The sequence below is a fragment of the Oreochromis niloticus genome, linkage group LG7 (assembly GCF_001858045.2).
Source record: "Oreochromis niloticus isolate F11D_XX linkage group LG7, O_niloticus_UMD_NMBU, whole genome shotgun sequence".
NCBI classification, from domain to species: domain Eukaryota; kingdom Metazoa; phylum Chordata; class Actinopteri; order Cichliformes; family Cichlidae; genus Oreochromis; species Oreochromis niloticus.
This window is the reverse complement of record NC_031972.2, coordinates 32063454-32080659: the sequence shown is the minus strand read 5'-3', so window position 1 is coordinate 32080659 and position 17206 is coordinate 32063454. Positions and strand designations below refer to the sequence as shown.

At 37.4% G+C, this 17206-nt stretch overlaps 1 protein-coding gene across 1 annotated transcript; it reads right to left on the bottom strand.

The window, feature by feature from the left end:
- Nucleotides 1–811: 811 nt before the first annotated feature.
- On the bottom strand, nt 812–12663 carry parm1 (prostate androgen-regulated mucin-like protein 1). The gene is made up of 4 exons (XM_019361314.2): nt 12531–12663; nt 8277–9068; nt 2375–2453; nt 812–1908 (listed from the first exon to the last, which is right to left on the bottom strand). Exons 1-4 carry the CDS (start codon nt 12562–12564, stop codon nt 1818–1820), a joined length of 996 nt encoding a protein of 331 aa, XP_019216859.1. The 5' UTR covers nt 12565–12663; the 3' UTR covers nt 812–1817.
- Between the last annotated feature and the right edge of the window lie 4543 nt (nt 12664–17206).

Here is a 17206-nt window from a genome sequence, read left to right as displayed (position 1 = left end):
AATACTCCCTCATTTGCAACTACTTGTAACTTTGCAGCTTTAGATTAGAATTGTTTAAAGTGAAATGTGAATGATTTCGCTACAAAATGCACCATTGCTCGAATTTGTGAATCACAGGTCTTCTTTCCACCAGATTTCCTCCAGTCTTGAGACAACCCTGTACAGGATTTTGGGAAAATGGGTGTTATGTAGCAAAGCAAACAGAATAGTCGCAAGTACTCTATTTTGAGCGAAGAGGCAGCCTCTGGGGCTAAAAAATGCGGTCAGTGCTGTGATGCCAAAAACTGCAATTCCTCTAGTGGCCATTTGAGTCAATCCCCACAGACTCCTCTCTTAAAATAACTAGATTTACAGCAGAAATAAACATTTATAATGGACAGAATTTGACCTTTTCAGAACTTCTGTGGAAATTATTAAAAAAGAAGACGGACAAACGAAATGACACAGACAAGCTGCGTGTGGGTCTGGGAGGAGGATTTCATGGGAAACCATGAGAGAAAGAGGAAGAATGGAAGCAGTTTGGATGGGATGGCAGTGATGGCAGGACTATTATTAAAGCTTCCACTAATAAATGCCTACTGAGTCTACTGAGGCAAAGAGATGAAGACATCGCACCGAACGTCAGCATCTGCATGCGTGTACTACGCATGCTGTGTTGTCGTGCCATTTTATTGGTTTCAGATAATTATAGCCATCATGCTTTTGTGTTTAGATAGCTGCAGTACTTCTTCTGTATACTGCACAGCTGAAAAGTCTGAACCATTGAAGTGCGCTGGGTTTAGTTTCTACATTTTCCACAACATCACTCAGATTGTTGTTGCCATAATGGCGATAACACTGACTTTAATCACCTTTATTCACCAATTTATTCACAAAAACACAGCTCATTAAAATGTACAAACAATCAAAACAGCAGCCTGACTAACGACAGAAATATCCCAGAAATATGAAAACAAACCACATCTCAACACAGCATCTAGTAGGTAAAATGTCACTCAAAAATGGCAGATGCAGCTGATCAGGTTTGAGAGAGAGGTAACTCCTTATTATGTGTTTTACTGAGGACACACAAGATATTTAATACAAAAAACGCATCTTTTAGCTTGATGAATACAATTAAACAATCAACCTTGTACCCGCCTTTTAAAGGCTGGTCCCTCTCTTCCTTTGCATCATTCAGTTTGACACTTTTACACACACAATCAAACTAATAAAGCTAAAACATTTTATGTAAATGTCTCTATTACTTCACTTAACATGGACACCTGGAATTGTTAAAATGTGTCTCCATCTTAGATTTGCGATATATCTCACTTTTCTATAAAACAAAATCACTATGAAAATTGTATAAAGATTAAAAACTTTTCTCATCACTTTATTGACACATTGGAAAGTTGTCTCTGCTGGCTCTGTATTATTTGCTACCGTCTGTGTTTTTTCTCTTGTAATGTTACACTGGAGCTGATCTTCACTGACAAAAGTCATAACACCTGTACAAACACACTAGATAACCTGTGACTTTCCACTCTTAGAAATGTGATCACATATGAGAGTTCATGAAGCTAAAGCTCTTTGAAAAGGTAACTGAGTAAATGCTAGTAGCTGCTATTATTTAAATACATACTTTTTGGTCACATTGGAAATATAATAGCAGTTCGAGGAATTCAGTGCATTCGAGCATTGGCGTGACACTGGCTCGATGTCTATCTAACACTTGAAAAATCTGACCATCGTGAAGTCATCACTCACATACTGTTAGCACATTCTGATCAGACTGGCTCTGTCTGCAGGACTTTGGATTTCTCTGGGATCAGAGGTCAAGCATCATAGGGGTCGTACATTGGGTTGTTGAAGTTTCCTGTCATGCCGTAATCTTGGCTCTCCAGGAGACGACCGTAGTTCGTCCGTCTGAAACGGAAAATACAAAGACAAAACAGAGTGAGAGAAGTAAAGTGTTTCAAAACACCAAACACTTCAGTGAGGGTTTGACCTTTCTCACTCTTACAGTGATCAGAATTTTCTAAGGGCAGTTATTTTTCTACTTAGTGTGACCTGAATCTATTGACTGAGTTCATTTTGAAAGTAAAAAAGTGAAGGACCTGAGGGCTGTTTTCCCAACAACCACAAACCTTTCTGTGACCACAGACACACTTCTAGGTTAGCTTTACTTTTTAGATCTGGAAGCATCTTTTATACCATCAATGAAAAAAATAAATAATTTTAAAGCACGACTAACAAAGGATCAATCCCCTGAGAACTATCCTTTTGGTCACGCATATGGGGGCTGCTTGGAGAAATGAAATCATCTGACTGGTACAATCAAATTTGGCTGTGAACTATGAGCATTCGGCTTCTATAACACAAGTTGACTCACCTGATCTTGTAGTAGTACAGCCCTCCCAACACAACGAGAACCAATACAATGAAAAAAGAAACGATGGCTGCAATACTTCCTGGAGAAAAGAACAAAGAAATAGACAATAAGTCTAAGGTTTCCTCTTATAGTCTGTGGTTTGAGTCCCAGGAGTTTGACTTGCCTTCAAGTTTTTATTGTTTCCTGTTTGGTTTCACTTGGGTTTGTCATTTCCTGTTTTGATCATTCTTGTACAGTGATGCTATTGAGTCTCTTTTTTTCTTTTTTTAATATTTTGTGTTTCTTATTTTATTATCTTAGTAGACTCCTGACTGTTTCTAGTTGTGCGTCCATCTGTCTCACTCTGTCTCTAAGCCTTAATCCATTTGTGTTTCCTTGAAATTCTTTTTGTTTGTCTTTTTCTGTCATTTCCTGTTTTACTTTGAAGGTTTGTTTTTTTATGTCCTGTGTTAGTTTTTCTTCCTGTCTGCCTTCCCTGACGTGCATTCACTTTTTGTCCCCTGTGTCTTTCCTCACCTGTTTGTCACTTCCAGTCAATTCTCTGTGTATAAATAGTCCGGTCTTCCCTTTCTTGAAGTGCCTGTGTACTTTAGTGTGTGTTCTAAAGTACTAAGTGATTACTTGTGGACTTCTGTCACATTTTCCTTTGTGAAGTTTGTGGTGGATTGGGTCCAACACTGTAAGCCACAAAGGTCAGTTTCATAAACTGGAACTTTAACACTTACATGAAAGTCCTCATGTTTTTACATCAGTACATGTGACATTATGGTTTTTAGTTGTTTTTTTTATTTTGTGAAACATGCTTTTAAGTTAAACTGAAGTAGACTAACTGTTATTTAATGGTTGCATGAAAATTCTCTGCAAGTTAGTGCAGGATAAACAGGTTAGTTTGCTCTACTGTGATGGGTTTAAAGTAAAGAACAGTGTGTGACCCAATTAAACCCCTGACTATACACACTTGCCTGTTTAGAGGCAAAGTCACTCTCTACAATGTAGGCAACAGAATATAGAGATTTTTTTAAAAATTTTCCTTCTTTTTTTTCAGATTCGAGTTGAGTGTAGTTATTTTGAAAAATTAGACTAAATTTTGTTTTCTCATCTACTGATATTGTTTTAGCATTATGTTAAATCTAGCACAAGGTTCAGTTAGCATTGCACAAAAATAGAAACGCCCTCCAAAGAGCTACTTTTTACTTTCTTGCTTGGAGTAAATTCCAGAGCCTGTACTTTTTTACTTTTACTTGAGAAAAGAAGTTAAATCAGGAGTATTTTTAACTGTAGTAGTGTTACTTCTACTTGTACCTTTGCTAACTGGTTAGTTCCAGGTGTGTTCCCTCCTGTTTCCCATACACTCGTTATGCTCAGTCTTCCTCTGCTTGTTGTTGCATCGTCCCCATTTGCTGTGTGCGTCCTTGTGCATCATGGTTGGCTTGTAAACTCAAAGTTGTAAATTTTCTTTTTTTTCTCCCTTCTAGTTTATAGTTCCTAGTTCCTGGTTCATGAGTTCCTTCTTTAGTTCACTCCTTTTTGATTTGAATCCTGCATTTGGTTCCTACCTCTGCCTGCCACACAGCCTATATGACAGTTTATTAGTTTACTTTTTATTATGGTTTAAAAGAGGTCAATGCTCAGGAGTGGTTAGCAATCACACTACATGTGTACTGTTCTTGAGTCAAACCAAACCCTGCCTGGCTTGACCTTTTCAATAGGCCAGGACAAAGTAGGGTTAACCATGCTCACACATGATATGCAGTAATCACACTAAATTTGAAAAAACTGGTGGTTAGAGTTACATTTGCTGTTCAAATTTGTTCAGCTAGGTATAAATTACCTAATGTGACTACAGCCTAAGTATATAGGCTTTTTGTGCATGTGTTTGGTCATAACCTAAAAAACTGGACAGCTGTTTTAAAAATAGCAATAAACAAAAGGTTAAAGGACAGTTGAAATCAACCAGATTGATGTATCAGGACAGCACTAACCCAAGAGCCATACTGCAAACAAGCTAAAATCAATCAGTCTAAAGTGTATCGAAAAATGTATTGAATGATTCTTCATTTAAGATTCATAAAATGTGTTTTTCTCATCAACTAAACACACCTGATGTTTAAGTATGTCAGTGGCCTCAGCCGACTGTACTACTCTAACTATGCAGAGGTAAGCTAAAAGTCTCGAGAGGTGGTGGTCATTTTGTGGCACAGTGTACTATGAACTTAAGATAATTCTTTTCTTCCCATTGTCTAAAGTAACTGATCTTTGAGCTTTAGTTTTGATAAGTAATCTCCATGTGAGAAATTGGATGAAATCAGAACACCTCAAGGATCTTATGTTTCTATTTGTTGGCCCGGAGGCACAGCCTAGTAAAATGTTCAGATATAATCAATAAACACTTCCTTGAAAAACAAAGCTGCTCTTAATACTCTTACAAGCCTTAATTTCAATATTAAATTACCTGCTTATTGCTGACTATGCGCCTTAGTTTTATCAGATAGCTGTCTGATCTTTGAACTGAGTCTTAAACCCTTGATAGGTGGCACGCTTTGGAAATGGACACTGAAAATGCGTTCTGTTATTTTCCAAAGAATGGATTGTGACTGAGCAGTGAAGATTTTTTGACACCACAAATCAGCATTTGGAACAGATCATGACCTGCATATTTTCATTTATTTACTTTTTAAATACAAACTTTTAGTTATTGCTGTTGAAAAATGTGTAACTGCTCATAAATGATCAACATACTTTCTGGGCCTTTTTGAGTAACCAGATGATTCATATGAAATGAGCCATAGGAAATAACATGAAATGACACACATTATCAGGTGCACTAGCCACTGATAACGGGAAATAAGCAGTAGGTTCCCATTTGTGGAAAACTACTTTTCTTTGCTGTAAATGACTTAAAGTTATTTTGGCTTTAATGAGATTAGATGGTCCAAATGCCCATGAAGTAATGTAAAGAATGTTTTAATATACCTTATAATGTGATCTGACAGTGATAATGACTGGATATTGTACACTTAGTTCTTTCTCTGCTTATTCACTAACATTTATATAGCTGGTAAGGACGTTACTATGAAGTAAACAAGGAAGCGTGAAAGGAAACTGTTCACATATTAACCGCAGACTAAACCACGCTGAAAAGAGGTCAGTCACAGACGGGCAACAGAAGGGCTGGGGTAGTGCATGAGTATTGCATGCTTTCACTTTGCTCATTTAACAAAAGAACTATGAGTACCTGTGCCATTGTGTTTCTAAGCATATGTTCAACACATTCGCTGATATTTACATTCGGGGTGTTAAAGATAGACAGATGGTTTACATCAGATTCAGGTCAGAAACCAGTCATTATGTTAGAGAACATGCCCTTTATTGGCAGTATATTGTAACTATTCTTTGATTAAAACCAAAAGTTAATGAGTTACTGGTATACCAGAGGTGTATCTGAAGGAGTACAATAAAGATAAGAAAATAATTTATAATTTCAATGAAACCGCAGGGAACACACAGTGGGTGTCTTGAGAGAGCATCTGCAATAAACACAGAGTTGTCTATAAAGGGCAGGTACTTGGGTAACACGTTTTGGTGCAGTGTAATGTGGTGCTATCTGAACAGGTGCTACACTGACTGATCAAAAATGTGGCAGTGGTAAATGTTGTAACATCCAAACCACAGTTTAGTGTTATCAAAAAAGAAAGAAAAAGAAAAAAGAAAGAAATAATAAATTATATATGATAAACAGTGAGTATACTAATACAAAATATACTTCCTTACTTTACATGATATGTCTGATTAATTATTTTTGTAGACACTTGAATAAGAACAAGTTTTGCAAGAAACAAAAAAAAACAACAACTATACTATGAATAAATTGCAGTAGTGTGTAAGTAATTTTAAGTGCATAATTTCATGTATTTTACAGGAAAGGAGACATAAATTACATTTTAAGTAGTTTTAAGTGCTATTTTTATGGTAATTTTGTGGAAATTTTAAGGAAACAAACAATATTTTCCATCTGTCATCCCTCACATAGCAGACAGGTCTGGCCTGGATCTGGTGTCAAGCCAGCACTGCTGGCTGACTTCTGGCATGGTAAGTGGTATGTCATCCAGATATGGGCCAGGCCTGGCATAGATGGCACTGTTTATGTGATGGCATGCCACATCTGGCCCAATTGTGGTTTGGTTTATGTGGCCCAGGCTCACAGAAAACAGGTCTTCCCCGGATCCGGCATCAAGCTGGCACTTCTGACTGACTGGTGTCATGGCCAGATGTGGGCCGGGTCTGGCAATGATGGCACTATTTATGTTCCTATTTTCCTGTTTTAGTTAGAAGACTCTGTTCCTTTGAAAAGAACAGAGTTTCGTCATGTTACTTTTGCACTATTATGTTCCGGCACATGTTGTCATTACATGGCTTAGGGTACACATTAGGCTGACATCTGGGGCCAGAGCTGAAACTGTTCTGGGCCAGCACAGGGCCAGCAGTGTGTCTGCAACTGGCCTTGTGCTGGCCCATGTGTGGACCACCTCTGGCAAACCAGATCTAGGCCACCAAAGGGCCGTCATTCTTTGCGGTATGTGGGCCATGTGTAAGCACATTGTGTAGGCCAGATCCGGGCCATACCAATTTTGCTATGTGGGCCTGTATTTTTGGAGGGGCGCAGGCCTTAATCTTGCCATTTTATATGCTTATTTTTTTTAACATCTTTATTTAATATTCATTATTTTATGTGCACAATAGATATTCTGTTATCCATTTTTAAAATTACATTATAATTTCTTCTTGCTTTCCCCCTTATTAGAGTGTAGTTACCTGTATTTTTAGTTAAATATAATTACATAATTTTAAACACAATACATTGAAATTCCATTTAATTATATGAGCACTGAGCCCTTGCTCTTGGGTCATTTTTATAAAGTGTTACCTTTAATCCTAGTGAGTTTGACATTTTAGGAGTTAAGAGTTTGGGTATACCATTTTTAACACTGGCCACTTATTAGGTAGACCTGTTCAATTGCTCACTAACACAAATCAGAGGATTTTAGTGAGTTTGAATGTAGCATGGTTGTTGGTGGCAGATGGGCTGATCTGAGAATTTCAGAAACTGCTGATCTCTTGGGATTTTCCCACACAACCATCTGTTCAAAGGTTTACAGAGAATGGTCCAACAATTGGCCCAGTGAGCAGTAACTCTAGGTGAAAATGCCTTGTTAATCCCAGAGGTCAGAGGAAAATGGCCAGACTGCATCAAGTGAAAAGAAAGGCAACAGTAACTAAACTCAACTAACCATTCACTACAACCACAGAATGCATAATCTCTCAATGCAAAACCTTAAAGCAGACAGGCTACAGCAGAAGAAGACCATACTGAGTGCCAATCCTATCAGTGAAAAACTGAGGCTACAATTCACTTGGACTCACCAAAACTGCTGTTCTGATGAGTTTGTTTTGATTTCTGCTGCAAACATTTGGGTGGTAGTAATAAAGTTAGCATAAACAACACGATTTTAATTGTTCTGATTATCATCTGAGTTCTCTTTTACTCACTGGCAGTTTGTCAGCTTTCATGGTGTCAAGAGGATAAACTATACATTTTTTAGATCAGATTTGTATTTGTAACTAATTAGTAATAATGTCATGCTTGTATGCTAAACAATGATAAAAAATCTACATGATACCGTCTAGTCAAGCTTTGGTTATTGTTACCATTTTTGCATTCAGGCTTTTGATATTAATTATCCTAGATGACATTTTTCAGAGTCTTGATGTGGTTCTACTTGTCAGTGAAGATACACTGGTTTCTGACTTACTGTCATGTAGCAGAATTGTTGTGGGATCGATCGAAAAAGAAAGGAAATGCATGAAACAGAAAGAATAACTGTGTCTGAGCAATTCTCCATACCTGAGCTTAGACCTTTAGGCTTGTGTTCATCCTGCCCCAGAGTGGTACCCCTGGTGGTGGCTCTTGGGGGGGTGGTGATTCCATGAGTGATGGCTGTTGTGGTGGTAGCTCGGGTGGTGATGGTAGTTTTGGTAGTAGTTTCTGTGATTGTTTGAATACTTGTATTTAAAGTGCTTAAGGTGATCGTTGTGTTGGGGGTTTGGGTGATGTCAGTGGTGCTGTTTGTTTCGGTGGTGTTTGTGGGAGTAATGGCTGTGCTGGTGCTTTGGGCGAAGTCAGTGGTGCTGTTTGTTTGGGTGGCACTAGTGGGAGTAATGGCTGTGCTGGTGCTTTGGGTAATGTCAGTACTGCTGTTTGTTTGAGTGGTGTTTGTGGGAGTAATGGCTGTGCTGGTGCTTTGGGTAATGTCAGTACTGCTGTTTGTTTGAGTGGTGTTTGTGGGAGTAATGGCTGTGCTGGTGATTTGGGTAATGTCAGTACTGCTGTTTGTTTGAGTGGTGTTTGTGGGAGTAATGGCTGTGCTGGTGCTTTGGGTAATGTCAGTACTGCTGTTTGTTTGAGTGGTGTTTGTGGGAGTAATGGCTGTGCTGGTGATTTGGGCGATGTCAGTGGTGCTGTTTGTTTCAGTGGTGTTTGTGGGAGTAATGCCTGTGTTGGCGCTTTGGTTGATGTCAGTGGTGCTGGTGTTTTCAGTGACACCTGCAGTTGATGTCTCAGCAAGGTTTGCAGAAGTTGAAGTTGGTGCTGTGGAGGTTGCCATCTGTTTTGTTACTGCACAGAATAACAACACACCTGCAATTCAAGACAGGAGATTTTTGTAAGGTTGTGAGAATGTGGTATATGACATTCCTCCTGTCCTGCTTCCAAATGTAGAGTTTGGAATTTTCCTGTCCTTTCTTTTCTCCCTTAAAATGATGTTAAACTAGTATTTCGGAGCTTTAGAAATCGATAGTAATGCGGACCCCTTCCATATGTACCAGGTAGGATTGAAAATGTTTTAGCTGATAAGTAGAGTGTCACACTGAAAGTTCTTGGCGTTAAATGAATTTCTAAATAGAAATTAGAGTTAGGTAGAAATGTGCAATGTGTGTGCTTCCTGGAAATTCCTCTGCTTTTGGAATTCATGCAATCTGATTTAGGTTGTGTATAGTTTTATAGGTTATTGATTTTATTTTAAAGTGGACTTTTATCTTACAAATCAACAAAACATTAGACAAATTCTACTATAAAAGGCACACACATGCACTAAACATCCATTTAAAATAAGAAATGCTCAACAAAGATAATTTCCTCTTCTCTGACTGATATTTAGTTAAAAAACATACAGTGTGCAGCTTTATTTGGAGTTTATTGAACTCATGCCAATTAAAGGTACATTTTGGAAATGGTTATTATTTGTTTAGGAGACACAAACCCAGGCTCATACAGTACTAGTCCCAACCCTGGCTATATAGTAGGGTTGCATCAGGAAGGGGATCTGGTGTAACATCGGTGACAAATCAAATGTGTAGCTTAATCTTTGGTGACCTCTTGGAAAATTAGAGAGAAGCTGAAAGCATCTATTACTGTTAAAATAAGTAGCAACATTTGTTGTTCTGCTGAAGGTTTTGATCTTCTTTGTGAAACAGTGTTTTCAGCAAATACATTACTGAGCTGTTTTCAAGGACTGAAGACGCTGAGTCTGCATGCACTAAACTATATTAATTATACAATAAACTCATAAACTACATATAAAGGATGAATTTAGGCCTCCAGGTCTGAAGCTAAAGGGGGAAGACCTTATATTCTTATTAATGTCCTGTAGGCTAAAACTGGTTGCAAAAATGTCAGACTGCACTTTTTTTTTTCCATTTAAGGTAGGCCTAATGTCACCTAGGTATGAACAGTATCTCACTTGCTTAGTCGGATTGAACCCAATTAATTTTGCCCAACTCCAGCTTTTATATATACAGTCCCCATCAAAAGTTTAACATCACTTAAAAATTGGCAAAAAATCATATTTTGCATGGTTGGATCTTAACAAGGTTCCAAGTACAGCTTCAACATGCAACAAGAAGAAATGGGAGTGAGACAAAACATTTTTTGAACATGCAATTGATTGAAAACAACGCTTAAACCGAAACAGACTGTTTTACAGCTAATCAAAAGTTTAGGACCACACCTAAAAAAAACAACAAAAAAACCACGTTAACCCCCCCCATAACAGACATCAAAGTTCATGAACTCAGTAATGACTAGCTCCGCCATTAATGTTAATCACTTCAAAAATTTGTGTTTCCATGAGGTGAGTGGGAACATTTCTCCAACTGGTGAAGACGGAACTGTTGAACTGTTGTCCTTTTTGTAAACTTCCCTTGCCATCCATCCCCAAAGGTTCTCAATTGGATTTAGATCAGGGGAACATGCAGGATGGTCCAAAAGAGCAAAGTTATTCTCCTGGATATAGTCCCTTGTTCTGTGTACTGTAGCGTTGTCCTGTTGAAAAACCCAGTCGTTACCACACAGACGAGGGCCCTCAGTCATGAGGGATGCTCTCTGCAACATCTGGACATAGCCAGCGGCCGTTTGATGCCCCTACACCTCCTGAAGCTACATTGTGGCATGTAGAAAACATCTCAGGTGGGATCTGCTTGCCTTGCCAGTAACACTGGAAACCGTCAGGACCATCAAGGTTAAATTTTTTCTCATCAGAAAATAAAACTTTCTTCTATCTTTCACTGTCCCATGTTTGGTGAACTCTTGCAAAGTTGAAATGATCCGCTCTGTGGCGTTCAAGGAGACGAGGCCTTTTTTGTTTTTGAAGCCCTTCAGTCTCCGATGCCGTCTGATGGTTATGGGGCTGCAGTCTGCACCAGTAACGGCCTTTATTTGGATCGTCCAGTGTCTTGACGGACAGCCAGTTGGATCCTCTGGCTCAGTGCTGGTGAAATATTTGGGGGTCATCCACTTGACTTTTTTGTTCCATAAGCCTCGGAATCATTTAAGAAATCCCAAATGACTGTCTTACTCCGTCAGACCTCAGCAGTGATGGCGTGCTGTGAGAGACCCTGCTTATGCAGTTCAACAACCCAACCATGTTCAAAAAGGGAAAGTTTTTTTGCCTTTGCCATCAGACTACCTGACAGAAAATGACAATGAATCCACATTTTTGCACAGATTTGGCCTTTTAAAGGGATGTGGTCCTAAACTATTGATCAGCTGTAAAACAACCTGTTTCAGTTTAAGCATTGTTTTCAATAAATTGCACTGTTTTGTCTCACTCCCATTTCTTCTTGTTGCATGTTGAAGCTCTACTTGGAACCTTGTTAAGATCCAACCAAGCAAAATATGATTTTTTGCCATTTTTCAAGTGATCTTAAACTTTTGACCGGGGCTGTATATTTCATACCTCTTCTACCACTACCATTGTGTAATCAGAATGTAGTTGGTCATGGTTAGTCATGATAATTTATCTGGCGGAACCATGAAAAAAAAACTCCCCCATCTTTTGATTTGGAACTTAATATGAATAAAAGACCAGAAAGGCTGAACGTTTACAGTCTGTGTAGTACATATTTCATCACAGACACAGTCTTGCCATCTGTGTTTCTGTCAATGTAAAGGAAGTCAGAGCAGGGATCTAGTATGACGAATGTATTATTTTTTTCCTCCTTCTATTGTAGTTGTTTGATCACAATTTTAAAAGTTTAATTTAAAAAAGAGAATCTAATGAAAATAAACTCTACTTTACCACCAGTGGGAGAAAGAAACATTAAAGTAATGATGCAGTACTTTGTGATAAAGATTCAACCCAAAGGTTTCAAAATAGTGTCGAGTCAAAAAAAGAAAAAAAACAACACATTTCCTGTCTGAGAGCTTTAGCGCCACATGTCATCATCACTCAGTTTAGACCGGTAGAAATGTGTCATTTACTTCCTTAACAAATCAAACATTAAAAAAGCATGGTGTTGTGTAACTTCTAGCAGGTCTGAGTTTAACCTTCTTACACTGAAAGTTCACTTCTAACAAGCTATTTGAACCAGTGAAAAGAGGCAGTTTTTAAAGATACTGCAAAGGCTGATTTCACCAAAGCAGCTTCAGTTCAAATAATTCACAGATCAGCTACTAAAGGGAGTAATTTCTACACTTAGAGTCTAAAAAATACTAACAATAAACATGGTAGTTCACATGGCTCTTCAGTCACTTACTCAAGACCTTTACTTTAAAAACAGATCTAAGTAAATTGGAAAGGAGCCTGTTTTGATGTTTACTTACATGTTATCAGAGTTTGACGACTGACCCTTGTCATAGTTTTCCTTTAGCTGTATGTCTTCACAAACACTTGTGTGGCTGTAGCTTTGTGCTCTCTGCTCCCTGTAGAAAGCTGTAGTGTGTACGGCTGCCTGTGACTGTAGGTGACTAATTATAAAAGCCTGGGGGGGCGAGGCTTCGTGATGTCACTTTCAAAACCTCATAAAATAGCACAATCACATTATGAGGCTGTGTTCATCAAGATATGAACAAGCGAAGACAGGAAGTCTGACTAGAAATTAACAAATTCATCTGTAGTTGATTTTTTTGTAATGACTTCATCTTCATTTTTGATCTAAGATATGCTTGTAACAATTCGGAGATGAAGTTTTGTCACTTTAATATATTACAAAATAAGCTTTAGCTGTAATTTTGTGTTTTGAATATCTGTGTCATTTATTCTATCTTATTTGGGGCCAGTTTATATGTAAATAATTAATCAAACCTTTAACCATTGATAATTGTAATTATTATTTTGTACCAGCAGAGAGCAGCACAAACGTTTAGAACACGGCTCAGGCCTTCTCAACCAGCAGATAAGCTTATAACAGAACAGCATTGACATACTTTGACTCAAAGGTGTGAAATAATAGTGAAAACAAATAAATACTGTGTGAAAGTCTTCAGCCACCTCTCAATGCTTCCAAGGAGTCAGACTTATAATGTTTTTTTTAAAGTGGTCCTGAGTAATAGTTCTCCAGGTTTGGACGTTGGCTGATTTTTGTTTTTTGTTAATCCACTTAAAAAGACTGAACCAGTTTTTAATTGTATCTTCAGGACGTTGTTACTATAGGACATCATTTGTTCCAATTTCTCTAGTTTAATCCAGGAGAGACCATGATACAATAAATAGTTTAAAGTGTTTTTGTGGATAATTACTCCATTTACATATAGGGGATTTCCCCCATACTTCACTGAAGAGGCATATGCCACCCTGCCTAGACCTCTTGCCCTTCCTTCACCCCTCCCCCATCTAAAATTTTCTACATCTGCCACTGGTTGAATCTATGAAAAAGAGATAAAGATATCACAGTCTGAAGAACATAAATTTATAGTTTTGTACTAACAAGGTGAGTCTCAAAGAGCTGTTTGCTGACAATTTGGCATGCCTTGGCATAATGTGCAACATGGGTCAAAAGAAGAAGTGGCAGGCCTAAAAAAAAAAACTATCTACTATCTATGAGTGATGCATCTGGAGATACATCTACAGTTCTGTATCAATGGAAGGAAGGCACTGTCAAGAAGATAGAAAAGAAAATTTTGAGGTATGCCAGATTAAACAAGAACTGGACTGAAAATCCAGTAGAACCCCCCCCCCTTGTAAACTCTTATTCCACGTAGTTATTTATTGAGTTTTACATTTCAATAAATCACTACACCTGTTTCCTATTTTCCCAGGAAAATGTAAAGAAATGAAGGGTGACTCAATACTTTTTTTATAGTACTGCATTGCTCTACACAAAAGAGGTAAAATGGTGCAACTGTTAATTATCCTGGTGTCTGTAATTTTTATACTGCCCAGCTATGCTGTCAGCCTTTTGTCTTTTTTATTAGTATCCACACTAGCATCGTTCTTGCAAGTATGTCTAGGATTGCATACTACTGTTTGCATAATGCTGTTTGTCCTTACCGAATTCCACACTTTAATATCCCAGCATCTGTCTAAAAGGTCACCATAAGCTGAGCCATCTGTGATGTTAAATACAAAAGCCTGTAGAATTTTAGATGACCGACACATTAGATTTAGATATAATCTGTCAGAGAACTAGTATGATTGAGAACTTCCCCTGTGGTTTCATAATATGTGCATGTGAGATAGTCAAGAAAAGAAATGTTTAAATTTCAAGTCCAAGTCTACTGAATGTATTAACAAGTTTTCTAATGCTTTGTATCTTGTTTTATTTAATATAAACAAGACCTTAGAAATAATCTGTGATCACTGTAGGCCTCTCTGGATTTTTATTAACACTGTTAATGTGCAGTGCATCCTTAATCTCAGTTTTTAAAACCTCATGGTCTAACTACAGCCCACGGGCTCAGATTGCCAGGCACTAAATATTTATGATGTTTTGAATAATCAAGATTTGTATTAAATAATATTTGTATGGGTAGGCAAAGTTGAGAATCAGGATTTTTTCATAGCCAGTCATCCAGACCATGCAGTAGGATATTACTGACTAACCTCATGCTGGGAACAGATCATCTCAGGTGTTCTCTTAACTGAACTTTGGTCCAATTTCAGCTTCTTTTCCCTGCCATATGATTGTATTTGTTTCTGTCCATTGGGGACTCTCAAATTAACTTTTTTTAACAGGAAGAAAGCTAACATTCATCCTCCATATCCTGCTAATATGTTTGTTTTAGCTTTACCTTAGCTCTGTAGCTAGCCATCAGGTAGCTATCAATCTGTCAATCCTTTCCGTGTCCGGGCCGGGTGAGGTTTCCCGCGTCAAATTAAGCCCCATTAAGTCGGGTTTAGAACTGTAACATCAGAACATTGTGGACACTTAGCAAAAACTGTTTGGACAGGTTTTGAGTCACGTTCCAGTCATTGAGAACCAAAGATATAAGATATTAGACAAAGAGCTTGCCATGAGCCTTTGAGAGCTAACTAATATATCAGTTACTATTAGTTTAATGTAGACACAGCGTAAGAAAAATGTAATTCCATGAATAGTAAATCGAGTGAGTGCTCAGGCAAATTAGAAACCCATCAGATGTTCCCAGTAACTCAAATTAAGATCGAGCCAGCTGTGTAAATGAGCTAACATTAATACAAATGTTAGCTGCAGTTTTTTTTTTTTTAGTTTTGCATAAAATAGTAGCACACAGGTTACATGTTATCACTAACAAGCAATTTGGCATGAGATAACCATTTTCAATATTCTCGTTATTATCCTGACTGTTTAACCTAATAAAGCAAAGGAGACTTCCTCCTTAAACAGACTTCCTTTGATTTTTATATTCTTTGACCCAAAAAATATATCAGATTCAGTTATCTTGGAAATTCAAAGAACACTTTATTTAAAAAAAGAAAAAAAGAAAAAACCCTTTCAGAAAAATGTAACATTTTCTCAGGAAGTCTAATTAATTTGTTATTTTGAATGAATGAATGAATACATACCACTTCTGTATCTTCAAGCCCCAGAAACTGAATCAATTTGAATTTAAATCTTTTTAGTCCAAACGCAACATGTTTTTTAATTGCAATAAAAATACCAACACACAAATCTCTGCAAGAGATACCATTACTGCAAACATGGCAGCATTTAATGCAACACAGTTTCCTCTGATTATTTTTCTCTGATATGGAACATTGAAAAAGATCTGAATATACATGATCACCTTTAGCTCACGTATCCCTTCACTTGACATGAAAGCTGCTCCTGCAGTTTCTTTGACAACTGAGCAATGATGACATTGTTAGCCTACTTCTATCTCAGCTATCAGCTTTGAATTAAAACGAAGTGGTATGAAAGACAGTTTGGGTGGTGAAAGGCATCCATGAGCAATTTGTTTTTGTAAAGATGTGGAAGATAGGTGTTAGGCACACTTAAGTGGGCACTACACTGCAGCACCACAGTAGCTGTAGTAGAATAGCTGAAATGTAATACAAGTCTGATATCAAGTTAAAAATAAAATTAGCAACCATAAATGTAGCTCACTAAGGGTTTGTTAAATTATATACATGATGTGAAATAGTTTGTGTGGCGTTTAAAAGTATTCAAATATAATTAAAATAAAATACAATCATAAACATAGAATATTTTCACATTAAAAGTGCCACTAAGGCGGTGTCTGATTAGATGTGATTTAAATCAGTGTTTTGGTTTAATCTCTCTTGAACAGCTTGCTCAGGTTCACGGTTTGGCTGTGCGATTCTCTGGAAAAGGTTTCTGTTTCCCTGAAAATGGTTCAAGAACTTGAACTGAAACTGTTGACTGACTGCCTGTGTCTACACCAGCGTGCCAATTTCATTTTTTAGTAGTGTTGGTGAAACAAAATAATGCAGATCCAGCATTACTTGTTCATTTAAAAGGATGATAATTTGAACTAGTAACTGATTATATTGACCATAATGAAATAATCCTTAAAAGATCTGTATGATTTTATGCTTACAAATACTTATACAAATAATACCATCCTTTTATCTACTGTGGAGTGTAATTGTATTTTGGTGGGTTTTTTAGATTTTAAAGCTTATAATTAAATCATTGCTTAGCATAGTGTGTCATAGGTTTCCAGCATTTTCTTCATTTACATTCATGTTAATATATCAAAGGGGATCAGTTGCATTACAAAATATTCTCCCAACATTATTTCAACCAGTTATAAAGACTCTTTGTAGTAAAGATCATTTCTCCTCTTGACCTGAGCTTTTTTAAATTTTTCTTTGGTTTTTTAAAGATTTACATTTAGATTTAAACATTCAAATGTGGTGATGAAAAACTTCATGTTTTCAAAGTGTGCTGGCTTATCCTCATCACAGTGAGCCAGTACATCTCCCTAGACTGTAGACGTCTTGTGCTGTTCGCAGCGCTGCGGATAGATGTTGTGTGCCTGGAGTGTGACTGTAGGTGACTGATAAGATTAGTACGGGTGAGGCCACAGAGAAAGAGAACTGGTTGTGTTTCTCAGGA

Bases quoted from the DNA above. Each gene is read 5' to 3' on its own strand.
- parm1 (XM_019361314.2), bottom strand. From the start codon at position 12,564: ATGACAAGGGTCAGTCGTCAAACTCTGATAACAT. The intron at 2,454-8,276 runs GTATGGAGAATT...TCTTTTCTCCAG, and splicing joins GCCTAAAGGTCTAAGCTCAG to GAAGTATTGCAGCCATCGTT. The intron at 1,909-2,374 runs GTGAGTCAACTT...TTTCCGTTTCAG, and splicing joins CTGTACTACTACAAGATCAG to ACGGACGAACTACGGTCGTC.